Source organism: Strix uralensis, chromosome 5 (genome assembly GCF_047716275.1).
Source record: "Strix uralensis isolate ZFMK-TIS-50842 chromosome 5, bStrUra1, whole genome shotgun sequence".
NCBI classification, from domain to species: domain Eukaryota; kingdom Metazoa; phylum Chordata; class Aves; order Strigiformes; family Strigidae; genus Strix; species Strix uralensis.
The window spans coordinates 11,056,839-11,070,211 of NC_133976.1; the positions used below are offsets into that span (position 1 = coordinate 11,056,839).

At 38.3% G+C, this 13,373-nt stretch overlaps 1 protein-coding gene across 9 annotated transcripts in view; it reads left to right on the plus strand.

Annotated features, from left to right (window-relative positions):
• Positions 1–1,287: 1,287 nt before the first annotated feature.
• Positions 1,288–13,373, plus strand: part of CACNA2D1 (calcium voltage-gated channel auxiliary subunit alpha2delta 1) — a 434,706-nt gene continuing 422,620 nt past the window's right edge. For 7 of the 9 annotated variants that reach the window (XR_012629126.1, XM_074869856.1, XM_074869858.1 and 4 more), the window contains exon 1: positions 1,288–1,817. Coding sequence is in view for 8 of the 9 variants with exons in the window: in XM_074869856.1 (XP_074725957.1) it covers positions 1,723–1,817 (95 nt within the window). In the remaining variant the exon portion in view is untranslated. The remainder of the gene's footprint in view (positions 1,818–13,373) is intronic. The other 2 variants (XM_074869863.1, XM_074869861.1) reach the window with 1 other exon arrangement.

The following is a 13,373-nucleotide window of genomic DNA, read 5'->3' on the forward strand; positions in this document are numbered from 1 at the left end:
GAGTCTACAGGCTGCAATATCATTTTAGAAATTGCTATTTTGGACTTGCATCCAAACCCTGAATCCTACGTACCTACAGGTAGGTGGATAGGTGAAGACAACTGGGAGTTCTTCCCACCAGCTCCAAAGTGCCAGCTCCAATCCAGAAACAATGTAGATGAGTGACTGCGTGCTTTACAGATTGCATCTGAAATGTGCTGGCTTGGAGCCTGGGCAATGTGAACACTCAATTCTTCATTTGTGGATCTCAGCTTTGGTCCTTTTGCCACCTTTAAAACAGAGATGAGCACTTTTCTGATTTATAGCAATTGTTGTGAGTTAATACGTTTAAGATGATGTGACCCTGAAATATAAAGGATATGAAAACAACATGAATACTGGGTCTGCTCTTTCACTTTCACCTGTTGGACTAATTATATATAAACAAATATAATTACATAATTATATTTCATTATATAAAAATATAAACATATGAAAAGAAAGAAAACCAAACAAAAATAACTCACAGATTGAAAAGAAGATCAACATTGTCCCTGGACTTCTAACTGCCTTAGTAAATAAGCTAAGAAATATTTCCCTGGATTACTTTCTCCATTTGTACGGAGGATGTATAGTTGCCACAGAGACTGGTGTACGTGAACATGGGTAAGAAAAAGGAGGGGAGAGGGAATTTGTCCTCCGAATTTTCAAAGGAATGTGAAATGAATCTGTAGGTTAGAGATGCGGCTGGGGCGAGGCTGAAGCCAGAGGAATCCCAGCCGTGCCCCAGGGAAGCGCTTCGGGGACCCGCCGGGGACGGGACCCGCTCGGCTCCGCGCTGAGGAGCGCTTCTGCCGCCCCGTCTGTACATACGTATACAGCTATCTATAGAAAAGTGCAGCCCCGACTGGTGGCACACGGGCTGTGTGAGGCTGCTGCTTAAAAGGGAGGAGGGGGGGAGGAATTAAAATAAGGCACGAAGCGGATTTAAAAATAGCGGCGGGGAGGTGCGGCACGCAGACCCTCGGCCAGCGGGGCGGGAGCGCGGCTCCCGCGGCGGCCCAGCCCAGCCCAGCCCAGCCCGGCCCAGCCCAGCCTAGCCCAGCCCAGCCCAGCCCGGGGAGTTCCTCGGCTGCCTTGTAAGGAGCGCGGCTGCCACAGGGCCCGGCGCCCTCCCCCGCTCCGACTTTCCGCGCTGCCGGCAGGGAAGGCAGGAGCCGGGAGCGATCTGCCCGTCTCCAACTCTCTTCCCTTCTTTCCTCCTCTCCCCTCAGGAGTCCTTCCCCCCACCCCACCCCCCCGGCGCCAGCCTCTCCCCTCCTCTTTCTGCTCTGCAATCAGGGGCATAAATCAGGGAAGGACACACACACACAGAGTGAGCGGAGATCTGTTACAAAAGTAGCCCTGATGGCGGCGGATCAGATGAAGCTGGAGCTGCTGCTGGAGTAGCAGAGAGTAGAGTAGCTTGCTCGCTCTCTCTCTCTCTTCTCTATTTCGCCTCTTCCCCCCTCTCCACCCACTGATCTCCATCGTTTCTCCTCCTCCTTCCCACCCTCGGCCGCTCTCCCGCTTCTCCGCACATCTCTGGGCTGCGCCTCCTGCGAGGGGGCGGGTGGGGGGGGGAGCGGAGGAGGCTTTAAAAAACAACAGCCCCCCCCACACCACCGCACACACAATAATTGAATTTATTATTATTGCCGTCTCGCCGACTTGGGGAAGGGGAATCGATCTTCGATCAGGAAGATGGCTGCTGGCTGGCTGCTAGTCTTTAGCCTGACACTTTTCCAGTCCCTGGTGATGAACCACTCCTCGGAGGGACCTTTCCCTTCTGCCACCACGTAAGTCCCCGCGGGGTGCGGGGGTCCGGGACGGGGCGGGGGGGGGGGGGGGGCACGGCCGGGGCGGGGGTGCAGCTCTGTGCCGGGGAGAGCGCGGCGCCGGCCAAAATACAAAGGGAAATAAAGTAAGTCCGGGCGGAAAGTGGCGGTGAGGTAAAATTGCAGGATTTCGGCTGCTTTTGCTTGGGAAGGAGTCACGGTGCCAGAGGGTCCCTCCGGGGCGGCCGCCGGGAGGAGGGGGCAGTGCCCGGCGGCCGCACTTCGGGGGTGCAGGCTGTGCCTCGCACCCCGCGCCGGGCACATCCCAGCTCTAAATATACCCGCGGCGGTTCGGCCGTGCCCAGAGGAAAGTTTCGAGTTACACAGAGCCCGCCCCCTCCTCCCACAAAGGTTATTTCAGCCTGGCTGGAGTTTTAACACTATTAAAAAAAAAAATTAAAACTTTAGCGGTTTTATGAAAATTCATACAAAAGGCAGATTTTCCTGCCTTTCTGCGGCAGGCATGTGAAACAGGCAGGCTTTGAGTTTTGAGCCTATGCTCAAGCTCACTCCTAGCTGGCTGTGTTCCAGTGCACACCATGAATATTTTGACAGTTGCAGGGTTTGTTTTCTGTCCGTGGTTGTTGGTGGGGTGTTGTGTGTGCGCACGCGTGGGCCACCCCAGAGGGGTTTTAGCCTGCTTAAAGCAACACAACTAAAGAACTGGATTCTTCAGCGTTGGCCTTGCAAATCGTTACTTCTCAAAAATCACCTTTACGAGAGCTGATGGATGCTCTCGGTGCAAGCAGCTTTATGTTTTGCGTGGCCGTAAGACAGAAATCTTTAAAGCACTGCATACTTATTAGCATGAAAGTGTTGCCCAGAGCAGTGCACAGATCACATAATGAAAGCATGCAATAAAAGAAAGGCAAAAATAAGCCAATACATCATATTTGAGATTCGCCTACAGATTGGGGGAAAAAAAAAACCAACCAGAAAACACACCAAAACACTACGGACTAATGACCGTGTTTTCTTCCTTTTTCTCCTTTCTCCCTCACCTTATTATTTTTATATTCTTTTTTTTTGGAAGCATCTACCTGAGTCCCTGAATCTGGGTTAAAGCTACCAGGAGGTAACTTTTAAGTGGATGACTCACTTTAATGCATTTTACATAAGAAAAACAGTGCTAATGGTAGTCTTCCCTATTGTTTAACGCTGGGTAGAATTTATTGCCCTTGTTCATCCTGTGCAGGATGAGTTTACAGCAATTACCAGCAATGCATTTTCACCAATTAGTACTGCTGGTAGGTTGTTATAATTGGATTCAGTTCCGATTATCGGTTCCATTATGAAAGACTCAAAGTGATGCTCGCACTGTTAAATGAAAGAAAGGAATACAAAGATAAGTGTAAAATAACCACTTAATATCTTCTAAGTTGAATAAATACGGCCTTTCATTGAAGGGAAAATTACCTTTTAAAATATCCTTGTGTTGCAGTTTATAAAGATGTGCCACGTAGAAGCAAGAGTGACAAAATACAAAGCCAGGGCTTTTTAAGTCAATGTTTTTCTTGTGTTTGAGCTCCTGAATTTGCTGTTTCTTAGTGAGCTGGAAAGGTTATCATACACAAGAATTATAATTTATCTTCCACATAGATTTTTCTAGTTTTAAAAGAGAAAGAAATAGGGAACTGAGTGAAAATAAAATACTCTACAAAAAGAATATTGTATAATTTCAAATAGAAGTATAGATCACTTTTTAGCATAACAATATATTTCCTTAAAACTGTTTTTTTCCCCTCTGTCCATGTTTGCTATTTCCCTTTATATAACATGACTTTAATTGTAACTGCACCTATGATTAAGTAATGCAGAATATGATGTTAGTCAACAGCAGTTCCATGTTCTACACAATTTACTTGCTGTTGACTTTCTTTTTTCTCCTTATTATTCCATTGAAATATTGTAGACAAAATCTATAGCATCTGTCCATCCTTCATAGTAATGTTTCCCCTTTGAAATTAAATCAAAGTGCAAATAAGGCTTAGTTCATTTAGAAGACAGCACAACAGGTTGATGCAGGGAGAGCTGCTTTGCAAAAAGTAATGAAGTAACAGGTGAAAAAGAAAATTTTTTGATTCTTTTTTAAGGCTTGACAGCGGTGTTTTGTTTCCTACTATAGGTTACAAATGGGGAAGAACAAAGAGAAGTGACGTAAATGCCCTTAATGTGAAAGATTTTATATTTTAAGAGTATTAAAACCAGGAAAAAAACACAGGAGAAGAGAATAAAGGAAAGAAAGGATATTAATAATTAAAGAACTGAAGGTTTGCTGATGTTATGTTCTTAGCTACCTGCTTTCTCCCCATTATTTTCAGTCTCTTTTTCTCCTAGTTAAAAAGTTGGTCTGAGGAAGCAGTATTTCCCAGCTGTTGTATGAAAAATGTGCATATTCAGGGCTATATAGTTCATGATTTCATCAACAACTCATTATTGTACAATCACTTTTCCTTCAGTCATCTGTTCCTTCTGCATCAGTAAATATTTTAACATGTGCTTTTACTAAAACATTCAGAAGTCTTTTATCACCAATACAGTAGTATACAAGTATGAAACATACTTAGCAAAAAATGCTGAAGGTTTAAGCAATGTCTGTTTGATAGAATCTGTCATTTGATTAATTTTACTTCTCTGACCAGACAGAAAGGCTCTGATGTATTTGCCACGCAATGTATAGAGAATTTCAAGTGAAGGATTGTGTTGTATGAAACGGGAACCTTAATTTTTCATTGAAAATCTGAGCAGGTGGTATAATTGCATTTGTTGCTTCCTGTGTTGGAATATTTCACCGCAAATATTGAAGAATTTTCTTTAATGAACTATTTAAGTATAGCAGTAATTATGTCTTGATCTTTAGCTATAAGGCTTAGCTACTGGTCAATACATAATAGGTTTCATTAAAATGTATCATTTTCATTGTATCGTGTATTAGGGATCTATTATATGTTCTTAGAAGGTATCATGCTCTTGCTTTTAATGTAGGAACTCCAAATACTTCAATTATACATGCAGCACAGCAGATATTTTGCACTTACATGAGAATATTGTTGTATATAGTACTCCTGTCACTATAACCACACTACTGCTAACACAGGATGCAAAACACTTCTTACTTTGAAACCATATATATTTATTTATCATCCACATCTATACACACTTGAGGAAAAAAAATACTGTTATTAAATGTAGTTTGTATGTTTCCTGATAAAGGTAGCATAGGACTCACTTTATTTCTGTTTTTTATCTGTACTGCATGAAAACATATTCTTGAGTTTAAAAATATGTTGTAATTCTTAAGTATGCTTTTAAAACAGTATGTCTTAGCAGCATTGATAATTTTAATTATAGTGAGCGATGTACAATATAAAGATGTACCTACTACTTTACCTACCACGCTATCTGTGTGTATGGATTAAAAAAAAAAAATGCAGTCAATAAAACAAAACAGATATTTTAATTTTTATAAACCTACAGATGAAGCCTTTCAATATCAATGGGACTTTTTCTGCAATCACATCATTCTGGATATAACTTAATGTCTGCTTTAATTTTATTTTCTCTAATTTCCTCTCCCACTCATTTTCTCTCTTTCCTTTATCTTTTATCCTTCTTTCCTCCTCAGTCATCTGTTCTGTATGTATCATACATAATATTCAAGACAGTTCTGCTGCTTAGATAAATTGGTGTAAAACATCTGCGAATAAAAATAACATACAGAAGATTAAAATAATATATATGAACATATATATATGCACGCAGGCAGGAAATTTTTAGAAAAGAAGTTGTGTATGCCTATCTTTTATTTGCATGAATCATCGTTACTGTTTCGGTGTCATTAGGACAACTCAGGGAATTCTATATGAGTCATATGAATTAGGACTTGCACAAGTGGGACATTTGTAGTTTTGGTTTCTGCACATGGACCTAACAAGTGTAGGTCTAGCTGAGAACGGAGCTGGGCTTGGTACACAGCATTGCTTTCTATATAAAATCAGTGACCGAATGTAGATAGAAGATACTTATGATGTGTTCTTTTCATCTGTTTCTTCTGTCAGATTTAGGGGTTTTGACATACCTCGTGTACATATAATCTCATTTTTAGCATAAACTCTGTGATAGGAGAATGCCAGTTTTACTGCTGATGTTAATTAGAGAAGACAGCTGCATTAATGGATTGTAAAAATATCAGACTCCTCATTTGAAAATTGTGTTTTCCAATCTATTCAAAAATCTTCATTAATAGCAAAAAAATAATCTGCTGAAGTGTACCTTTGTATCAGTGAAAAGCCAAAAGATGTAATCTACTTGGAATCAGGGAAGTGCAATATCACCTCTTAGATGTTTTCTCAGCAGCACGTGTGTAAATGCTGAGCATTATGCAAGATGTATAAACCCACTGATATTTTAAAAAGTATTGCTCCAATCCATTCTTCTAGTAGAAATGTACTTAAAGTGCGAAACAGTTTGTTGATTGGCGTTGGTTTCTTTTTGTGAGTGTCTCTGTACATGTGGTGGTGATAAATGCAAAGTATTTGGATCTACAAAACATTTTTCTGTTTTTTGAACGTATTTTGACATATTTTATGTTGTCAGTTGTGAATGGGTATTTTTTTTCTCTTTTTGTTTCCTTCTTAGACAGTTGTGCTGTGCCTCCAAAATTAACAAATTCTATAGATTTACATTTTATTAAGTATGAGAATTCAGCTGAAAACATCAAAATAGATACTGATCATGAGACAAAATTTCATTGAAATAAATCAGCATTGTAGAGGTTCTTGCCATCTTTCATTTTGCAGTGATGCTATTTTCAGAACTGCATTGCTCATACCCTGCAAAATGATTTTATCCAAGAATTCAGCTGCTAGAAAGAGAACTGGAGCTTGGCAGCACATTAGTCTGAAATGTATTCATTGTTAAATAGAAGGCCTGTTGTACAGATCTTAAAAATATTTATCTAGCAGAGCATTTTAAATTGATGGAAGCACGGTCAAATTATTATTACTTTAATCTTTTGTAGCAAAGAAACAAAACAGACTATAGTTGCCCACTGATAACTGTGATCTGACGTGCTTATGCCTTTATTCTTTCTTCCCCCTGCGAGAATCCTTTATGCAAGGTAGTATTATCTTCTAGACCTATGTTTGACTTAAACCTCCGCAAGACAGGGGTTGCAGTTTAGGAGCATTTTAGTAGTTTAAGAGAAAAATGACTCATTCTCTCTGTGGTTGACCATAGTAGAAGCAGAATTGGGCTCCAATTGTTTTGTACTTCTTTGCAGCAATACGCGAGCTTTTGATCCTGTATACTTGGGATGCATGTTGTGCTTAGAGTGCTTATAAAGAGCTTAGTACAAAAGCTGATATTATGGACTGCACAAAATGTTGTTTTCTACTGCCTTGTTAAAATATCTGCTTTAATAGAAGAAAAGATTTACCAGAACACAACACTGGAATAAAATTGTTGGACCATAGCTATAATTTGGTAAAGCCAGATGCCATACTCTATTTACATCTTTTACAAATGCTGAATCAGACTTCTTGATAGAAAGAATGACAGCTCAGTGTCCTCGGTGTCCCAGTAAAACAAATCTAGCACCTTGAAAATACACAGAATTTAAGAAGTACAAAAGAATAACTGCATTTCTGCTCCCACCCCTGGGCAGTGCCTGTGTGTGGTCATCTTAGCCCATTCCTGCATCAGCTTTTTCATTCCATCTACAGCTGCTGCAAGACAGGTATCAATGAATGCTTAAATAATTTGCATTTGAGATATCAGCTCTGATTTATTTCTTTTGCTGCATATATTAAATAGCTTGATCCCACTCAACTTTTCTCAAACGTATATTGGGCAATGCTCTGTTCTGTAGGATCAGATCAAGAGCTGGATTTTGCATCGTGTGCCATTGCTTACTATAGCAAATTGGTCATTGCTATTACAGAGTGTTATGATTCTTCTTTCCCTCCTGATTTCCAGTAGTAAAAGAGAACTGGAGTCAATATTGTTTACAGAATATGATTTTTATATCAAGCAGTAAGTACTGTGTAATGCACACAGCAATGATACAGAAGTGGCTTGGGTTTAAGGTGCAAATATGTAACAGTGATAGTGAAATCACTCTCAACTGTATTTATACTTCAGTGATATTCATGGGTTAGATATTCTCAATTTGGGACTAGACTATGCTGCTTGTACCCTGAAATTAAAAAGTCCTGTTGATATTCTAAGAAAAAAATTCAGTGTAAGAGTGAAAATACGCCTCAGCACTTTTTAATAGCTAAAAATTAATGGTATATGCCTGCAGCTATTCAGCTCAAGAGGGATTTGTCTTTTCCTTCTCCAGTGCTTTCCGAACTATTTTTTGACCTACTCTGCTTCTAAGCAAACTCAACGTTTCACACCTTCCTCCTCCCAGACTTAATAAATTTTCAGGGTGAAATGTAAAATATACTCCCTCTTTCACAAGCACACTGTGACAAGAACATGGCTCTGCTTGGTTAATGTTACACTAATGATGTTAGGGAAAGGACCATGATTTTTCACTTATTTTCCTCCTTACGACACCTTTCTCTGGGCACCAACAGTAAACTGATGACAAAGAGCTGAATTTCTGTTCCTTGTATAATTTTTCCTATTTATTTACAAAGATTCTAACAAGTTTATGAAAAAGATTGACATTATTTTGCATCAACAAATCAGCAAGCTTTTGCAGTTAATTACAGTAATTCAAAATCAGACTTTTTTTTAAATCTGAGGCAGGCCTGAAATACCCATAGAATATGAATGTGAATTTATAATATTGCTGACTATTATAAAAAATGATTTATTGGATTTTTCACCCTCTCTTTAAATTATATTCTCGCTCCCTCTCATTTGAGAGTTGGTGAGGACAAGAACTATAGCCTGACTTTGTAACAGATTTTCTGAGTAGTGACTTAAGCATTTTTCATTTCTGAAATTTCCTGTTTCTCCAGAGCCATGAATTTTGAGCCAGGAATGAAGAAAGAAGAGGATTTTTTTTTAAAGAATGTGTCCTATGGATCATATGGGCTAAGAATAATTTTTTGCACAGCAGTCATTACCTTTAACGTAGAGGTATATATTGGATCAGTGGTCCTTTTTTAGCCCTCATGCATATAAAGCTTCAGTTGAAGTCTACGAGCAAAGACTCTCAAATTTATCTGTCATAATAAATTCTGATTCACTTCTGACCTGATTTGTGAAGTAAGAAGACAGAGGAGTTGCTGAGTCCACATTCTATTTTTTGTAGCAATCAGATGATAAATTATGCTAATTTTTATTTAAAAGAGAAAATATAGACTCAGTTCATCCAAACAATTTTTGAACTCACATGCTCCTATTTCCCCTGTGCAGCTCCCCACTAGACTGGTTTAAAAGCTTAAAACTTCCCCCAGCGATATAATCTCTCCCTTCCTTATCTTTACTGGGATTTTTATTATATTTTGCTAAGCATGGACTAAATCTTCTTTCAAGTAAGCATAAAAATAAAGTTATAAAAGTTCTCTGGGTAAGGGTGGCAGGACTAAGGCCTAAATCAAGGCATGATTTTCTCAATTGTCACTTTTAATTCCATGCTGCATTTTTCTTTCTACACTAAAGTAGTCTTAAACAAACTGGTAAAAGGAAAGTTTTCTTTGTTCTTAGAATGAGTAGAAATTTGCCACACCAGGCTTGTGTTGACTCCTGATTAGAAATTCAAACCTTTTCCATAGGAGGAAACTGAATCACGGGGACTGTTGTCAAAGATAAAGTGAAACATTTTGCAGTCTGAGCTGAAAGAATCGTGTTTATCTATACTGCAGGAAGGATGTAATGAAAAAGAGATGACTGGAAGTGTGAATTACAAAGTTAGGGTTTTTACTATTCCTTCCCCACTCTTACAGGTGAATAACTTACTCCCACACATGTAGATCCAATATCTCGCTAGACTAGTCAAAATGTTGAGAGCCATGTTCAACAGTCCATTAAAAGTCAAGTTTTGATAAATGATATGCTGATGTGGACTAGTGGGAAAAATGGTTTATTTTGTAAATGGCTGAACAAACCCTCACAGTAATAATCTTCCCTCAGTGTGGATTTGAATAGTCTATTTGGTAGAGGTCTTGTGGATCCTAAATACAGGCCTGTACTTGTACTCATTACTTGGGGAGTGCTCTGCCCTATGAGATATGTTGATACTCTGTTTTGTGAGTTTAATCCCAAAATGTCGTGGTTTCTCATGCAGATGTTAATACAGATGTTGATTTTTTTGCAGTATATAGCTGATTTCTTTTAGTAGATTGAATTAGAATAAAATATAATACATGGTATACCCTTCTTCAGTAAGTATTTAGAATAATTCCTGCAGAGATTATTGAATGTCCATATTTTCTGTTAGCCTCATATGTAATTTTATTCTTTTTACATATGGATGTAGCAAGTCCATTAGATTTCTTTTTCTCAAAGACAGGTTCAAGTGAAGAAACATGCATGTAGTAATGCATGGTGAGAGAAAAAGGAAATTGAGAGAAGTGAGCAATGAGCTTTCTCGCACCATCATCTTCTGTGGAAAGTTATCCTTCGTTAGGATGGTTAGCCGTGTGTGTATTTCCTAATGCAAAGACTATTTCTTGATCTGAGACTTTTTTCATAAATGAATTTAGTGGCACCAATTTTGGGAAAAAAAAGAAAAAAGAAAAGAAATAGAAGAGGTAATAGGCTTTTTTATTTACTTTTATTTAATGAGAAATATTCAGATTTGTTTTTTATGATGTACTTCCTGAATTATGTGTCTCTTGGCTGAGGTCTTTATCATTATATGTCTCTCTCTATTATTATCTGGCTCCCTTTGTCTGCCTTGCATTATTTCTTAAGTTTTGTACCTTAGTTTTCCACACTAATTTCTCTCAGTAAAGTAGGAAACTGCAGTATCTTACCATTTAGTCAGGCAAGGGTTTATGTCAAGATTAATTTGTTATTTAATGCCTCTAAAGCCCTCTGTAGTTGATAAGTGTTGTTAAGCTGTTAAGCCTTGTTTATTAAGATCTGTGTTTGCTCTATTCCCACCCTACCTCAGAAACCTGCATGACCAGACCTTTCCTGGATGGATAATACCTCTCGTTTACCTGGTTCTCAAAGGTTTTTTTTTTATAGAATCTTTGTAGAAAAGGTACCATCATATCTGCTTCTTTTGGTAGCTTGAGATCTGGGGAGTTAGAAGATAATCCCCACGATCTGTACTTCTTGGATGTACACAGATTGTAAAACATAAGTTTAACAGCATTTTTAGAAACTAACAGGAGTCAGCAAAAATCTGCAGACAGTATCGTGAAAAGAAGCCAGCATATCTGACTCATGCCAACGCTGCATGCTAGTTGCACTCCTTTGCCACATTGCAAATCGTTGCTCTCGCTGTTGAAATCACTTGGAGCTGCAGATGCCCAGTTTATCTGAAATTTGTACTGTGAATATTTGGTACTTCCTAATTAAAACAGAGGCAATAGGTGGGTACAGCACTAGCCAAGGGCTCATGACACTTGTGTTCATTAACCTGATCTGCTACCTCTTTCTTTTGCAGCACTGGCTACTGCTGCTTTTATTCCTTCTGCTCCCATTTCTAAAATGGGAATGACACACCAGTTGTCATCCTGCTTGAATAAATGTGTTGTATGTTGCAAAGTGTCCTGTAAGAAAGATGGTCGTAAAAGTACATAATTAGTGCTGTTTAGGTGGTCTGGCATCAACTTATTTCCATTTATGGACTAGTAGCATGCCTAAAATGATCACTAGCAATCACTAATTGCCTGATAATTACTACGATTTTAAGCAGGAGTAACAGTTTTCATTGCAATTATTTTGACTTGCCACAAAGAGTAACAACAGAAGTGTAGTCCTTACCAATTTTTTTTATTTACCAAGCCAGTTTTCTTGCCTTAGCATCTTCTTGGATTGGACTTTTATCTGTTGTAAATATATTTTAGATTATGTGGGTAGATTTATAAACTGGGAGAGCATCGCTAATATGTGCAGGAACATGTCTTAAGGAGATTTCACTATACCATACACTTGGGGAAAAGCTCTACAGTAACTGAAAGCAATATCTGGTCCTTATAGTCGCTTTTGACTGATTAGAAATACATGAAGGATTAATTGGTTTGTTGCATGACTAAGAGTATGTCTAAGGATATACTCTAAATGTCTTTGGAAATTATTAGATAACCAATTTCATCCTTCTTTGCACCAGTGTAATTTCAGCAAAATGAGTATCAGTCCTGTATCATTTAAATCCTGAGTGCAAGGATGAATCCACACAAAATAATTTCTGATTAAACACATACAGGTTTCTTTGCAATGAAATGAGTCATCACTGTCAAGGCCTGATTGTAAAAATCATATAAAATAAAATGTAATACATGATTGTATTAGGCTATACAGAGGGGAATAGTAAGATATCACAAAGAAGCCATGCGTGATATCGGATGTGGTCATATGTCTTCCTTTTAAATGATAAGCTCTGACACCACTTCATTGTCTGTGCCCCACTGAGCAAGTGTCCATGAAAAAACGAACTTCTTAATGTGCCGGAAGGCATTGAAAAATGTTCCCCCAGATTAGGAACAAACACAATTTTATGTGAGTGTAAAATTATAAGGAAGAAATACTTTCCTTTTCAAAATACTGCAGTGTCTAGTAATGTGCAGGATAACTGTAAGTGGCTTTCATAAATTTACTTTTTTTTTTTTTTTTTCTTAAGCAATAAGTTCTAGAGCTCAGCAGTGCAATTTGGAATGGTAGGCATGAGCGAAGTAATTTATTTTAACCCCTCATTATGCACAACTGAATAATTCATCTTCTGGTATGAAATCTTGATTTTTCAGGTAATTAGTTTTAAAATCAGCAAAAAAATTACAGAAAAACTTTCTAGTTTATCCAGTGAAGCCGGGTTTATGCTGAAAGATGATGTTGATACTTTATGGGTACATGAGGTGAAATTCTGATGTGATAGCTGCTTTGCTGTTGGAAACACTTGTCCAGTATCTTTACTCATCTGCTATGTCAATGTTCCTAGTACAGACAGATACACTCTCCCAGTCTGCAAAATTAGAATTAAAAGCACTCATCACTTCCTTGCATGGATGGTGAGAGATACAATTAACAAATGGCCGTAAAGAATATTGTAGTGGATGTATAGAAGAATACTTTGCTTGCAGATATTTCGCTGATAGTGATTTTTCCTTTCATAACTGCATTTATTTATAGAATAAAATATTTTTATGGCCTGCAAGGTAGTTTTGCACAAAAATGATCAGTTACTTTTGTAGATATCCACGCTTCTACAAACATGTTATGTATTCAGTAGTGATGCTTTCAGCTTCATAAGCACAAGTTAAGCATCGGTGATTAAATATTTTGTTCCACATATTTAATTACTTGGGGCACTATTTCTTTTTAGTGAATAGTATTCTACTCTACAATTGTCCTGTTACTCTCTGTGGGAATAATCTGTTTATAGAATAA